The sequence below is a fragment of the Typopeltis vanoorti genome, chromosome 17 (assembly GCF_054136105.1).
Source record: "Typopeltis vanoorti isolate ZY-2024b chromosome 17, IOZ_Tvanoo_1.0, whole genome shotgun sequence".
Lineage (NCBI taxonomy): Eukaryota > Metazoa > Arthropoda > Arachnida > Uropygi > Thelyphonidae > Typopeltis > Typopeltis vanoorti.
Window position 1 is genome coordinate 37,736,016 of NC_143565.1, and position 16,913 is coordinate 37,752,928.

At 38.2% G+C, this 16,913-nt stretch overlaps 1 protein-coding gene across 1 annotated transcript in view; it reads right to left on the reverse strand.

Moving 5' to 3' along the window:
* The window catches only part of Abca3 (ATP binding cassette subfamily A member 3), a 524,972-nt gene that overhangs the window by 439,686 nt on the left and 68,373 nt on the right, over positions 1-16,913 (reverse strand). The window contains exon 5 of the mRNA XM_090407639.1: positions 16,170-16,407. Coding sequence (XP_090263765.1) covers positions 16,170-16,407 — 238 coding nt within the window. The remainder of the gene's footprint in view (positions 1-16,169; positions 16,408-16,913) is intronic.

The following is a 16,913-nucleotide window of genomic DNA, read 5'->3' on the forward strand; positions in this document are numbered from 1 at the left end:
CAGGTGAGGATGGAGTTATCGTTGAACTTCTAAAAATAGGTGGAGAAATAATCTGCAAACTCTTAATAAAATTATTTACTTTATGCCTGAAGAAAATGATGTACCAAGAACATGAAAGAAGGCTACCTTAATTCTGATACATAAAAAAGATGAGGTAGAAGACTTGACGAACTACCGACCTATTAGTCTACTATCAATGGTTTACAAAAGTCTTAATTCATAAGCTTTGTGCGACTCTAGACCTAGCACAACCTGCCTGTTCTTTTGATTGTGCTAAGTCTAGAGTCACACAAAGTCTATGAGTTAAGACTAAAGTCCCTTTTGAAGGGGCTTTAGTACAATGGACCATATTCAAGTTGTACAGCAAATTATTGAACAGTGTAATGAATATCAATTACCACTATGTCTTGGTTTTATTGACTATGAGAAAGCCTTTGATTCACTTAAAACTTGTGCAATACTTAAAGCATTACGAAACCAACAAGTGGAGGAGCCATACATCAGAACCATCAAACCAACATACACCAATGCCACAGCAGCAATTCATTTCAGTGAGAACATCTCTACTGTGGAAATACAGAGAGGTATAAGACAGGGTGACACAATATCTCCAAAATTATCCATAGCATGCCTAGAAGAAATATTCAAATTTCTTGATTGGGAAGGGAAAGGTCTGAAGATAAATGGATATTTAAGCCATTTATGCTTTGGAGATGATATAGTTTTATTATTACAGGTAACTCTAAGGAGTCCTTTGACTCATCGAGGGAGGCCTTAAACATCATGTCAAGAACAACAATTCAACATTCACACAGTATCTATCTTACTTTGCTTTGAACTTATTCACAGTCATGGCACCCACAACAGACTCTGGCAGCTTATTCCACTCATTTACCACTCTCTAAGTAAAAAACCTAGCTCTAACACCCTTGCTAACAACACTCTTGCCCAGTTTCCATGGATGGCCCCCTAGTCCTCCAACCACTAGTTCTGTTCTCAAAAATATCCTCTGAATTAATCTTATAGAAACCCTTCAGTAATTTGAATGTCTCAATCATATCACCCCCCTTTTCTGCAACCCACAAATCTTCAACCTGTTCTCATAAAGTTCATTCCATAGACCTGCTATCATCTTGGTCACTCGTCTCTGGATCCTCTCCACCTCCTTCCCATTAAGAAGAAACCCTGGTGCCCAAACCTGGGCACAGTAGTCAAGATGGGGTCTTATCAAGGTTCGATACAGAGGAAAAATAACTTGCTTGTCTCTGCTCATCAAAGTATTCTTCAGTAACCAAGTGGTTTGATGAGCTGATTTAGTCACTTTTGCAATGTGCCCCCTAAACTCCAACTCCCTTCAACTGCTAATTCATTTGCAGTTGAAGGGAGTTGAAGTTTAGGGGGCACATTGCAAAAGTAACTAAATCAGCTCATCAAATCACTTGGTTACTGAAGAATACAATGAATTACAGACTCATATCCATGAACTCCAAATTGCTAGCAAAACAGCTGGCCTTAAGATAAGCCTAAAAAAGACCCAAGTTATGTTCAATAGCTATGTCCAACCAGAAATAACAAAAATCAATAATGAGGAAATTAAACAAGTAGATCATTACATATACTTAGGACAACAGATATCAATGGAGTAAAATATCGTGGACAAAATTAAAAGGCACACGATGCTTGGGGAGGAAAGCATTTGGAAAATTACATTCGATATTCAAAAGCCAACTACCATTATGCCTGAAGAAAAAAGTTTTTAACCAGTGTATTCTTCCTATATTAACATATGGCTGTGAAACATGGACACTAAATGCAAATGAAATTCAGAAATTAAGAACACCACAATTTAGTATGGAAAGAATGCTTGGTATTCAAAAGACTGGATCACAAAAGGAATATGTGGATATGAAACCAAACCAAACTCTCTGACATCATAGGAAGAGTGAAACATCTGAAGTGGCAATGGGCTGGCCATATTGCTCAAAGATAAGATCAACGATGAACAAAAGAAGTTCTGGATTGGATTCCACAAGAGGAAAAATGACCATAACGTAGACCTAAATCACGGTGGTTAAGAGATCTGTCTCCTATCAGTTCTGTAGTACAAATAATAGAAAGTTAACATGCATCAATACTGGAAGATTTCCATGGCAATATGATTTTCTTCATATTTAAGATTTTAAAAAAATGCTAAATAATCTCATATCTCTTGGTATCTCATATATGGAATATATTATGCTTTGTATTTCAGCATGATGCTTTTGTCCTAACAGCAATATAAAGAATTTCACAAATATCACTCTTGTTTTGCTGATGTCACACATAGTCCATTACTTGCATGTTGCTAATATCATACAGGTTTCTATCTGTGTGATATTAGCAACTATCTGTGTTTCTATCAACATTCAAAACAGTGCTATTTGGTAGGAGAACTTAAAAAATGAATTAACAAAAAGTGATTATGCAGGCACGTAGTTGACCACAGTTGCAGTGATAATATCATTTTACATTACACAATGTATAATTTTTAATATTTATAGGACTTTCTTTTTCTCTGTGGCTGGTATTCACAATATCAATATAAAAATGCCACTGAGATGTTCTTTCTTGCATATCCCTCCTGAACAGTTCATCTGCTCAGCATTACAATTATTCATGAATTTTATGTACATCTGGTTTTCCGAGAGGTGGAAAAGATGCTTAGTATTAAAGAATTAAAACATAGTATTAAAGAAATCTTTTCTTTTTCATGTATGAATGCTCCTTTAAGGTTACCATTTGTCAGTACCAAAGCGATTTTATAATGTAATAAATATATATTACATGTAATACATAATTGTGAATGATTTTATGTGTGGGTTATGTATGACAAGTGGTGTGGAATTTGTGGATGTGTGGAGTGAGTTTGATGGGCGAAAGGATCTATATAAGATGGATGGCTTGCATTTGAATGGTTACAGCATAAGAAGACTTGAGAAAGTGTTGCTGAATGTAGTGGATGTGCAAATTCAGGGAAACTAGATTTGTTAAGGGGGGGGGAGTAGATATACAGTCCTTAGGGAGGCAGTTGAATGTAAGAATGAATATAATATGCCAGAGCAAATAAGGACAACAAATCAGAGTGGGATAGTTAATATAAGGCATCAAGGTAGGGTTGGGGCTAATGGGGGTTTTAAATTCATGTACACTAATACTAGGAGTATTAGGAACAAGGAGGAAGAGTTTTTGGCCATGATTGGCACTTCCAGACCACAGGTTATTGGTATTAGTGAAACATGGCTGACTGTAGATGATATAGCTAGTGGGATTGAATGTGATGGGTATAGTGTGTTCAGGAATGACAGAGAGAATAAAATGGGGGGAGGAGTAATGTTGATGATAGCTGATGAGCTACAGCCAAGGAGAATAGAAGTTGAATTGCAGGATAGAGAAAATAGCACATTTGAGGCCATTTGGTGTGAGATTGTGGCTAGTAGAACTAAACATACAATTGGGTGCTGCTATAGACCAGCTGATGGAAAAGATGGTGGTGACAGTATGCACAAGCAAATAGAAGAAATGAGTGGAAGGAGGGTGATTATTATGGGGGATTTCAACTATGGTTGCATTGATTGGAGTGAGGAGAGGACACACGGGAGGAAGGAATTGGATTTTATGTGGTTATTAAGGGATAACTATCTGCGACAGCATGTAATGGAAAATACTAGGGATCAGAGAGTGCTTGACCTAGTAATTACATCTGAGGATTTGGCTGTAACAAATATGACCACATTGCCACCAATCGGTGAGAGTGATCATAGGGTCTTGACTTGGGAGGTGGCTAAAGGTGTAGAGTTTTCAATTAAGACAGGGTACATGTGGAATTATCGGGCTGGAAAGTATGACAAGCTTAGGAGTTTGATTGGTTCAGTGCCATGGCATGTACAACTGCAAGGACTAGAAGTTGATAGTGCATGGGAGGTAGTTAAGAAGTGCTTGCATGAAGCAATGGCTGACTGTACACCTAGAGTCCGAATAATAAATCAACTAGGGGTTAAATGGATGAATAACACCATTAAGCTTGAGCGGCAAAAAAAAGAAACAACTATGGAGGGAATTTAAGGAGAAAGGTGACCGGCAGGCACATGAACGGTATAAAGTGCAGGCCAGAAGGGTGACGAGTGTGGTAAGAAAAGCAAAAAAGGATTACGAAAGAACATTGGCCATGCAGGCTAAAGAGAATCCTAAACAGTTTTTTAGATATGTAGCAAGTAAAAGGAAAAATGTACATGGCAGAATGATTTTAAAGAATGCCGATGGTAGTGAGGTAACTGAATCAGTTGAGATAGTTGAGTTACTGAGTGAGCACTTTGCAAGAATATATCATCCAGGTGGTGACATTGCAGAAACGAATGTACCAGTAGAGCATACGGGAATTGTGGTGAATGAAGTGGAGGTGAGTAGTCTATTGCATAACCTCAATGTCAATACATCTGTGGGATTGGATGGTATACCAGCTCGTGTTGTACGAGAAGCAGCTAAAGAATTGTCAGTACCCTTGACCATTTTGTTTAATTTGAGTCTCGGGTCTGGGTAAGTCCCGAGGAGGTGGAAAGAGGGGAAAATAGTTCCACTGCATAAAGGTAGTTCCAAGACTGCTGTTGTAAATTACCGACCGATTAGCATATCAGGACTCATTGTCAAGGTCTTAGAGAAATTAGTCAAGAAAAGAATACAGGATTGGATAGATGAAAATGGGATATTATATGGGGGACAACATGGTTTTGTGAAGGGTAGATCATGCCTCAGTAACTTGCTCACGTTTTATAACACAGTGATGGCTGAACTGGATAGGGGTAATGGGTTTACAGTAATACTACTGGACCAAGGCTTTTGATAGGATACCACATAGAAACCTAATCAGTAAACTGGAGCAGGGGATAGATATAGGGTTGGTGAGATGGATAGGAGGGTGGTTGAAGGAGAGATACCAGAGAGTGGTTTATTCAGGAGTCGAGTCTAAAAGACTGCTTGTGACTAGTGGAGTGCCACAGGGCTCTGTTCTTGCACCACTGCTTTTCAGTTTGTTCATCAATGATATAGGAAAGGATTTGAGAGGAAGTGTTCACTTGTTTGCTGATGATGCAAAGTTGGGTAGAGCAATTGTGAGTGCACAGGATGTCAAAATTTTACAGGATGATTTGGACAGTTTGGAGGACTGGGCTAGGAAAAATGGATGTCAATTTAATGTGCCAAAGTGTAAGGTTATACAATTTGGGGTGAAAAGAATAGCAGCAGTATATCGCATTGGTGGAACCGTACTCCAGGAGATTGATGAGGCCAGGGATTTGGGAGTGTTGGTGGATAGGGAATTGAAGTTTAGGGGGCACATTGCAAAAGTGACTAAAACAGCTCACCAAATCACTTGGCTTCTGAAAAATACTTTAACATGCAGAGACAAACAAGTTGTTGTTCCTCTGTATCGAGCCTTGATAAGACCCCATCTGGACTTCTGTGCCCAGTTATGGGCACCAGGGTTTCTTCGTGATGGGGAGGAAGTGGAGAGGGTCCAGAGACGAGTGACCAAGATGATAGCAGGTCTGTGGAATGAACCTTATGAGAATAGGTTGAGGATTTGTGGGTTGCAGAAATTGGACGATAGGCGAAGGAGGGGTGATATGATTGACACATTCAAATTACTGAAGGGTTTTAATAAGATTGATCCAGAAGATATTTTTGAAAATATGACTGGTGGTGGGAGGACTAGGGGCCATGCATGGAAGCTGGGCAAGAGCATGGTTGACAAGGGTGTTAGAGCTAGGTTTTTTACTTGGAGAGTGGTGAATGAGTTGAATAAGCTTCCAGAGTCTGTTGTGGGTGCTACGACCGTGAATGAGTTCAAGGCACGGTATGATAGATACTGTGTGAATGTTGAATAGTTGTTCTTGACATGATGTTAGGGCCTCCCTCGATGAGTCTGTCGACTCCTTGGAGTTTCCCGGAACAACAATAATAATAATAATAATAATAATAATAATATTTCATGAAATTAAAAAGTTTGGAGAAGACTGGAAGAGAATTAGAAGAACTATGGAGAGAAACAATATGTACAGTCATAGAAGCAGCAAAGAAGACTAAATAAAACAACAAGAAAGAAAGATTGTAAATGGTTGTCAGAAGAAGCTATTCAAATAGCAGAGGAAAGAAGAAAATGAAACTTCTGAGAAACAAAGAAAGGATTAGACAACTGAGTGCAGATTTCCAGAGACAGTCTAAGAAAGATAAGAAAAACATCTAAACAAAAGCTGCAAGGAAATTGAAGAAAGCAACATTGCTGGGGAGAACAAGAGATCTGTTTAGAAAAATAAATAATGTTACAAGGAAGTTTATCCCTAGATTACAAGGTGTAAAAACTAATTCAGGAAGATGTCTGATGGAAGAAGTGATAAAAAGATAGAGATTCAGAATTTGTACAAGAAAGACAATAATATTAAAGGAGAATTTGAAAGGAGAGTTTGTTGGGGAACCCATGATAATGAAAAGTGAAGTGATATCAGCAATGGAACAGCTGACAAAAGGAAAAGCTCCTGGAGTTGGAGTGCCAGTAGAATTATGAAGAGCAGCTGGAGATGAAGTAGTGAATAAATTGACTGAAATTTGTCAACAGGTTTGGAAGAAAATATACTGGCCTAGAGATTGGAAAATATCAGTATTCATCCCAATTCAAAAAAAAAAAAAAAAAATCAAATCAGAGATGGTCAGAGAATTATAGCACCATTGCTTTAATTTCACATGCAAGTAAAGTTATGCTGAAAGTAATCCAACAAAGGTTGGGGCCATATGTGAAGAGAGAAATGTCCCACAAACAAGCAGGTAGAGGAACCAAATAGCAAACATGAGATGGATTATGGAAAGAGCAAGAGAATTTCAGATGGAAATATTCATTTGTTTTATTGATTATAAGAAAGCTTTTGATTGCATGGATCACAGACTGTGGATTGTAATGAGATCAATGGGAATAACTGAACATCTAATTCTCTTGATAAGAGAGCTGTATGACAACCAAGAAGCTTCAACAAAAGCAGTCTTTGGAGAAACAGACAGTGTTCGAGTAGAAAAAGGGGTATGGGGGTTGTATACTGTTGCCCTATCTTTTTAATATTTATAGTGAATTTATTCTGAGAAAGGCTAACTTAGATCCAGCTGGGATTAAGACTGATGGCCGAAAAATACATAATTTAAGCTATGCAGACAATACAACCTCATAGCAGAAACTAAGGAAGATCTGGATCAGTTGATTCTATTGGTTAAGAGGGAAAGTTTCAAAGTTGGCCTTAATTTAAACATCAACAAAATAAAAGTGATGGCTTCTGGTAATTCAAATGAATTTATAACAGAGAGAATTAAAATAGAAATCATTGAAAGTTATGATTTACTGGGGTCCAGAATCAGAAAGGATGGTAAATGTGAAGATGAAATTAAAAGGATAGTCACTGGGGAAAAAAAAAAGCTATGTTAAACTGAGCAAAAATTATGAACCATAGTGGTGTGAGTAAGGCCATGAAAGTTAGAATTGTCAAAGCAATGGTATTGCCAGTAATTATTTATGGATGAAAGCTGGATTATTAAGAAAAAAGACAGAAACAATTTGGTTCATTTGAATTATGGGTGTGGAGGAGACTAAGAATTCCATAGACTGTAAGAATGACCAATAAGAAGGTTTTAGAGCATAAAGTATAAAGACAGAATGCTCCTTGGAGGTGATGATCACTAAACGGGAGTTGATGTACTTTTGACATATGATGTGAGCTGATGAATCATTGGAAAAGGCAGTTATGTTGGGGAAGACTGAGGGAATGAGAAGAAGACCACACAAGAGTTGTGGTCTACCTATGACATAATACAGTCATATTTCGCATTCTATATGATTATCTTAAGTGGTTATCTTACAATAGCCACATTTTCAAAGAGAAAGGGTCAAAGCTGGATAACTGGGAGGAGATCTCAACGTTGTCTTTTAGGGAATGTAGAGAATTAACTAGAGCTTCTGACCTAATGTCAAACCATCAGGTTCTCATGGTGCAACCCTGTTAATAGATATCTACTTGGATAATGAACAAACGAGGATGGGACAATTTGGGATTTAGATGACCAAATTGTACTCTCACTGGCTTAAACCATAATACAAAATGATGGTACAACATGAAAGAATTTCATGCTGGCTGGGGCTTCCTAGAGTTAAACAAGGCCTCCATTGTTTTTTTTTTTAAGAGAACAAGGGCAAATAACAAAAAGTCAGTTACCAAAACAAATCTTGGAACACATCCTAATTCAACATCAGCAGAATCCAAGACAGACACCATCAACATAAAAAGCCTCAACATAAAAGAAATGGAACAGCAGAATTACTGTTCATAAGTACCAGATTGACATATAGGTTACCAAATGATAAGATGGAGTACAAGCTGCAGAATAGGAATAGATAGCATATTGGAATATTGGTTAGATGGATTGGAGATTAGCTCTCTGAACAATACCAGCAAGTTATGTATGATGGAGCCATGTCTCAGAAAAGGAAGGTGACCAGTGGGGTGCCTCAGGATTCTGTTCTTGGGGCCGCTACTGTTCAACTTATTTGTTAATGATATTTTGCATGGATTGACAGGATCTTCAAATGTTTGCTGATGATGTAAAGTTAGATAGAATTATCAGGCGTAGTGCTGATGTTAATTCTCTATAGGAAGATATGAATAGACTTTAACTTGGATAAATAAGTAGGGTTGCAGTTTTAATATTAATAAATGTAAGATTGTTACACTTTGGAATATGGAGATATAAGGCTATGTACTGTATTGGTGAAGCTGTATTTCAGGAAGTGGATGAGATTCAGGATCTTGGAATGATGGTAGACAGTGGACTGAAGTTCCAAGGTCACACCACGTTGTAAAGTTATTTAAGGGAGTCTGTCAGATAAATACAGAAGAAATTATAAAAACAGTAGATGTTAAGATGGGAAATATAAAAGGCCATTCCTGGAAGGCCCTGGTTGAGTGGGCCTCCCACGATGAATCTGTTGACTATATGGAGGTTACAAAATAATAATAATGATGATGATGATGACTTCTTCACCTACAGCACCAAGGAACATGACACTGAAAAACTTCATTGCAATATCATTCACCAGTCATAGTCCCTTTTCCAGCACATGTAAGTTGGTGCATCCATTATGCATAATGCCTCCCAACACCATCTGAAATTATTGCTTATATAAACCAAAATAATCACTTGATGAAATAATAAGCAATAATTGCAGCTCTTTTCAGATGGTGCTGGGAGGCATTACACTTAATGGATGGACAAAAGCTATTCAAAAGACAACAGTTATATGGTAAATGGAATATTATATAGAGCAGAATACAGTCTATATTTGAGTTGTAAATCAGTAGTTAGAAGTGAAAGAGATGTTTGATGTTAAATCAGATGCAATACAAGGGTGCATATTATCATCACTGTTGAACATCTATATGAATCACATTAAAGGAAAGTGGTATTAAACCTGATATCAAAATTGGAGCTGTTAATCTCAGCTCTTTAGCTCTTTAGTTATACCTCTAAATAAATGCAATATGAGTGTGCAGGATTTCCTGACTAAACTGAATAAGTGCTGTAATAATTTGGTAATAATTTAACATAATTTAACACGTAACTTAACTGTAATAATATAATAATATAATAATTTAACTGTAATAATTTAACATGAAGATCAGCTATAAAAAAAAAAAGACAATGAAAACAGGCAGAAACATTGCAAACCTCACCTACATCCTGAATGGACAACCTATATGATAAGTAAAACATTTCAGCTATTTAGGCACAATTTGTAGTTAAGATGATAAATTAAATATGGAAATAGACAACAGAATTAGCACAGCAGGTATGGTAGGAAGTAAACTGAATACATTTATTATATGGAATAAGAGAGAAATTAATCAAAAAATTAAACTACAGTAGCTGTATACAAGATAGCATTCAAACCAATTTTAACTTATGGATCTGAGAGCTGGATTAGAAATAAAACACTTGATCAAATACTGGACACTGCAGTTAAAAGAATTCTGAGAAATATTAGGGGAGTGTACTGATGGCATCAATGGCAGTATCATATTAAAAATGGGGATATTAAGAAAGAACTTGACACTGTTAGCATTCTGGAATGAATGTGTTAGCAAAGCTAATCTCAGATGGTATAGTCACTTAAACCAAATGGTACAGGGAAGCTTAGCAAAACAAGTGCTCTTTGCCAGGATGGTGGGAAATAGACCCTGAGGAAGATAAAGATCTAATTGAATTGATATAGTAAGAAGTAACTGAGAAGGCAGAAATATAAGATCTGATAATACTGGAGACCTGACAGATAACAGATTCATTTTGATGAAAAATGTTGAGAGGAAGTTAGTAACTTTTTTGTGTACTACTATCATAATATGCTGCATGCCCTATGAGGGTACATGTAAGAAATTGTTGATAATGAGTTGCTGTAATTCCCTATGTTGTTACAATTTCTTAAACAGTAAGTTAAGGCAATTATGAAACTATGCTAATAGTCATTAGTAAAATCTCTGAACATTTAACTGAAAAATATCCAGGTATATGCAAAACATCTAGGAAATGTAGTGCTAGTATCACCGTAGCACGTGGCAGTGAATTTGAGCTGTGCAAAAGAAAGTGATTTTTAATCGGTGAATACTCCATTTTTCTACATTTTTGAGTGCTAAATTGTTTCTCTGGAATACGAGTGTACTTAAGTGGTTGTTTTTTGAAGTTAGTTGTTGTCGTGATATTGTGTAATTTGGTTACTGAGAAGATGTGGTCGGATGCATAACAGTGGAAGACAAGATGAAGCTAAGTTTTCATTACTGTATTTAGTTTTATTTCATTTTATTTAGTGTATTTAATGTTTTGTTTTGCTTGTAATCGTTTGTACTTATTTATTTATACTCCCTAATATTTATTTACAGTTTATTTTTGACACTAATTAGCGGCACTATTTTGAATAATTAACGATTACGCTAGTAGTCCCTCGGCAGTAACGAATAATGGCGGATTCAGCTGCAGTCGCAAATCGCGTGTCACCAAGTCCTCTGCCATTTAAGAACTCTATTATAAGCAATATAATAAAGGAGTTTGTGGCATGCAGTACTTGCGGCATGTATGCGTCTCGGGAATTCGATATCTGGCTTGTGTGAGAGAGAGGGGGGGGAGGGTGCGTGTATGCATAAAGTGCAAGCAGTGGGAGGAAATAAATGCAGTAGACATCTCAATAACTGACCTTGTTGCTCCAGTAACAGAAAATGAATATTGGAAGACGAGCATTGTGATAGGAGAGAATGAAGAAAAAATATGAATGAGAAAATAATAGTTGATAGTGTAGAAGGTGCGAGTGACTGAAAGTTTAGGAGATGGTTTTGTTTGGGAGAGTGAATTTCAATTAAGAGTGAGTGACTGAGAGAGCGAGAGAGAGAGGTATGGGAGTGCTAGAAGAGAAGAGAATGGAAAAAGTAGGATAGACGGAATGAGAGAGAGGTCTGGGAATGAAAGAAGAAGAGAAAATGGAAACAATAGGAGAGAGAGAGAAAATGGTAAGAGGTATAATGTACGGGAACTCAATGATCCGTGGTGTTCAAGATAGGATGCGTGAGGAGTGTTTGCCAGGAGGAACGATAGAAAGTGTGACTTTGGCAGTTAAGAGAGGTGAAAGGGTGGATGAGATGATTGTGATAGTGGGAACAAATGACTTGAGTGGTGACCTGCAGAGGGAGACTGAGGAGCTGAAAGAGGAGGTGGAATGTCTTGGGAGAAGTATGAAAGATGAGATTAGGAGAATGGAAGAGATAAATGCAAGGCAAATCAGAGTAGGGGAGAGAGAGAGTTCTGGGAATGATAGGAGAGGAGAGAATGGAATTGGGTGTGGAAATGGAGAGAATGGAAACAGTAGGAGAGAGGGAATGAGAGAGAGGTATGGGAGTACTAGAAGAGGAGAGAATGGAAACAGTAGGAGAGAGAGAGAGGTATGGGAGTGCTAGAAGAGGAGAGAATGGAAACAGTAGGGGAGAGAGAGGTATGGGAGTGCTAGAAGAGGAGAGAATGGAAACAGTAGGAGAGAAAGGTATAGGAGTGCTAGAAGAGGAGAGAATGGAAGCAGTAGGAGAAAGAGGTATGAGAGTGCTAGAAGAGGAGACAATGGAAACAGTAGAAGAGAGGGAATGAGAGAGAGGTATGGGAATGCTAGAAGAGGAGAGAATGGAAACAGTAGGAGAGAATGCTAAGAGGTATAATGTATGGGGACTCAATGATCCATGGTGTTCAAGATAGGATGCGTGAGGAGTGTTTGCCAGGAGGAATGATAGAAAGTGTGGCTTTGGCAGTTAAGAGAGATGAAAGGGTGGATGAGATGATTGTGATGGTGGGAACAAATGACTTGAGTGGTGGTGTAAATAGCGCAGCAAGAGATATGAGATTCTTGCTTGAGGTAGTACGAAAGAAGACACAGAGAGGAAAGATAGTGTGCCTGTTGCCTAGGTATGATAATGACGAGCTGAGCAGAAGAGCAGTAATATTGAGTGACATAATAGCTAGAATGTGTGACAAGAGAAGACTGGAATATGTGGATGCTTGGAGTGCGTTTGAGGACAGAGAGGAATTGTATGCGAGAGACTGCTTACATTTGAATGAGGAAGGACGTAGACATCTGGAGAGATTGCTGTTCTGAACAAGTCAGTGTGTCCCAGGGAGGATGGTAGCAGGGGTGGCCTCTTGTGGGAATGGGTACTTGGGAGAAGGGAGACGACATCAGCTAACACTGAGCCCAGTGGAGTCTAGAGGGGATAATGTTGGGTATAGAAACAATGACATTTATATGCTTTATACTAATGCCAGGAGTATCAGGAATAAAGGAGAGGAATTGGTGGCACAGATAGCATCAGCCTGGCCAAAAATTATTGGGATCACTGAGACGTGGTTGACAGAAGAGGATGTAATGACAGGAATAGAAGTCGCTGTGTACAACATTTTTCGGCAGGATAGGAAGGGAAAGCGTGGTGGTGGAGTACTGCTTATGATAAGTGACGACCATGCCCTCTAAGATTGGAGGTTTTGGAAGGCAGTGAGACAAATGATTTTGAGAGCATATGGTGTGAGGTAGAGGTGGGCAAGACAGGATCTTTAGTAAGGTGTTGCTACAGACCCAGGAGCACAGAGGATGGGGACCAGGAGATGTTTAGACAGTTACATTTGGCAAGTGCAAGAAAAATAATTGTTATGGGAGATTTTAACTACAGCAGTATAGATGTGGGAGAGGAAGATGCATGTAGCAATAGGGGAATGGAATTTCTAGAATTCTTGAGGGACAAATGTCTTAGGCAACATGTAATAGAGGGAACAAGAGGTTCAAGAGTTTTGAATTTGGTTATAGCATCAGAAGAGTTGATAATAACTGAGATGACATCTCTCCCACCAGTTGGAGAGAGTGACCATATGGTTTTGACTTGGAAAATGAATAGACATGCAGGAGTATCAAAGAGATGGGAACGTATGTGGAATTATAAGGCAGGTGATTATAATAGTCTAAGACGTCAACTTGGGGAAGTTTCATGGAGGAAGGAATTGGAAGGTCGGGATATCATTAGTGCGTGGGAAATTATGAAAGAATATTTGTTAGCAGCGATAGTAAGTTGTATAAAATGAGTGAAAAAGAACATAATTTGGAGTAAAGTGGATGACAAACAATATTAAACAGGAATTGCATGCAAAAAAGAGGCTGGAGACAGGTGAAGAGAAGATGCATGAAGAAAATAAGACACAAGCCAGAAGAGTGACTAGTATGGTAAGGAAGACAAAACTGGAATATGAGAGGAGATTAGCCCTAAGATCCAAAGAAAATCCTAGGGAATTTTTTAGATATGTGGCCAGGAGGAGGAGAAATGACTGTGGAAGAATGATATTGTGGAATAAAAATGGGAATAGAGTGATTGATGCAGAGGACATAGTAGAATTGTTCAATGAACACTTTATTGGAGTATTTCATCCTGGAGGAACCAGTTTTAATACTAAAGGGATAGGGCAAGTTCGAGGTTTAGAGGTACAGGAGGAGAGTGTGTTTCAAATACTGAGTACTCTGGATGTCAGTAAAGCTGTGGGACTGGATGGTATTTCACCACGAGTTTTGAGAGAATGTGCTAGGGAACTGACTGTGTCTTTGATCTGGCTTTTCAATGAAAGTCTGGTGACGGGAAAGGTGTCCATGGAATGGAAGGTAAGATAGTGCCATTGCATAAGGGCGGTAACAGACTGGAAATGTCTAATTATAGTCCAGTTTGTGTGTCATCACTAGTTAGTAAGATCTTGGAGAAAGTAGTGAAGGACTGTATACGGCATTGGGCAGATGAGGGTAATGTTATCTGTGAGAGTCAACATGGATTTGTGAATGAGCGCTCTTATTTTAGCAATATGCTAGTCTTTTATGATAAAGTTACAAGAGCATTAGATGAGGGAAAGGCAAATATTGCCATTTTCTTAGACTTAGTGAAGGCATTTGATAGCGTGCCACATGATAAGCTGATATTTAAGTTGCAGCAGATGGGTCTGGATGCCAGATTGGTCAACTGGATTCAGGATTGGCTGTCCGATAGGTATCAGAGAGTTGTGTATGGTGGGGCAGTTTGAAGGAAGCAGAGGGTTACAAGTGGGGTTCCACAGGGCTCAGTACTGGGACCTAAATTGTTTAACCTTTATATCAATGACATTGTCAGTGGATTGCAAGGGGATATTCAGTTGTTTGCAGATGATGCGAAGCTGGGAAGGATTATTAGTAATAGTGCATATGCTGCAGGCCTGTAAGAGGATTTGAATAAGCCAGATAGATGGGGGTGTCGGTTTAATGCAGCAAAATGTAAGGTTTTGAGGTTTGGGAAACATCGATGGGACACTGCATACTCTATGGGAGGAGTTGTACTGGAGGAAGTAGGGGAGACAAGAGATCTGGGGTTTATGATTGATAGAAACCTGAAATTTAGGGGACATATTGCAAAGGTGGTGAAGGTAACACAAAGGATTGCTGCAATAATGAGAAGGACACTGACCTGCAGAGATAAAACCGTTATCATTCCGTTGTATAAGACCATGACCAGACCACACTTGGACTGCTGTTCTCAGATTTGGTCCCCAGGATTTGAAGGGGATAAACTGTGGAAAGGGTACAAAGGCGGATAACAAAGATGGTTTCAGGACTGCACAATGATAATTATGAAGACCGGCTGAGGGAACGTGGACTGCACAGTTTGGTGGATAGGAGAGGTGATATGATTGAGAGTTTTAAACTGTTGAGAGGTGGTTACAGGGTTGACACTGGGGAGTTCTTTCGCTTGGTTGAACAGCGAGAAGGAGTGATGACAGAGGCCATCCCTGGAAGTTACGTAAGGAAACTGTGAGCAAGAGGGTGAGGAGTGGTTTCTTCGCATGGAGGGTGGTTGAACCATGGAATGCATTGCCTGATGGAGTGGTGAGAGCGAGAATGGTCAATGAGTTTAAGGACCTAGGGGGGACCTCCCCCTCGATGAGTCTTGATAGACTTTGTGTTTCTTAGGAAGGACCTCCTACGGGGAGTCTTTTAACTCCATGGAGTCCTGAATAATAATAAAATGTGAAAAAACTTACATAACAGAGATCTAGCTAATCTGCAGAAATCCACATCAAAGAGTAGATTAGATTAGATGATATGCTATCCACTGAATTCATGGCATGTTCAGTGCAGAGAGGAGATGCTGTCCATTCAGACATCTAGGCTGACATTAGGAGATGAGATGAATTAGGAGATAGAATAAAATGAGAAGATGGGAATAATAGTCTAAATCTTTTTAATGTGTGCGTTATTCACACATTCTTAATCTGCATCAAATGCTATTATGGAGATTTAAGTACAGTTCCAACTATTACATGGCATCTAAACTCATCTTCGGTAATTATTATTTTATTTTTATAGAGGGAAACTATTATAAAATCCAACTAATACAATTTTCATTCTACAACTCATTTAAAGTTAAATGTGCTCAAACAATTTACTACATGTTATTGATAAAATAGAAATTAATCAAAAAGATTAAACATGGGCTACTATAACACGCAGGTATTTTTACCTTTTGAAAATAATGTACTCATGAGAAATGAGAAGGATATTGTGCTCAAAAGATACATCAGTAAGATTACAAAAATAACTGAGGCATCACTGTTGTTAATCACAGCCATGTTGGATTTAAAACGAATACATAACAGCAGTGTGATCATAATCACTGGCATTAAAAGAAACAAAAAGTATTTTAAAAACCAAGCACTCCAATGAAGCCATGTATTTAATCCCATCATTTTCATCGTCTCCTGCAAATAAAACGAGAGAAGTTAATTAGAGCATGTCATTACACAATATTATATATCAGTATTGAGGACCACTCCAGAAGTTTCCTGTATGGTGCTATCACTGAGAATTGAGACTAATGGTGATTAGTGGCAAAAATATTAATAACCTAGATCAATGTTCTCAACATATTTCCGTAACATTCTGTCAATAAACATTAGTCAAGTAACGCTAAAAAAGTTAGTGACAGCAGCATGTCAGATAAATGTTGTGTGAAGGAGGAAAGTTTTCAAAGAGCAGAAGGAGTATGAATGAGAGATTATCCCTGAAAACTGGACAAATGTGTGATAAGTAATGGTGCCTAAAGTAGGTTTTTGAATGAAACAACTGAGTGATGAGAATGCATTTCCTGTGAGTGTGTTACATGTGTGACATGACATTTTCATAATCAAATTCCTGATATTAGGAGCTGGTCTGTAAGATATGACATGATGCATGAAATTTTCACTTGGATAAAAGGATTAAACCA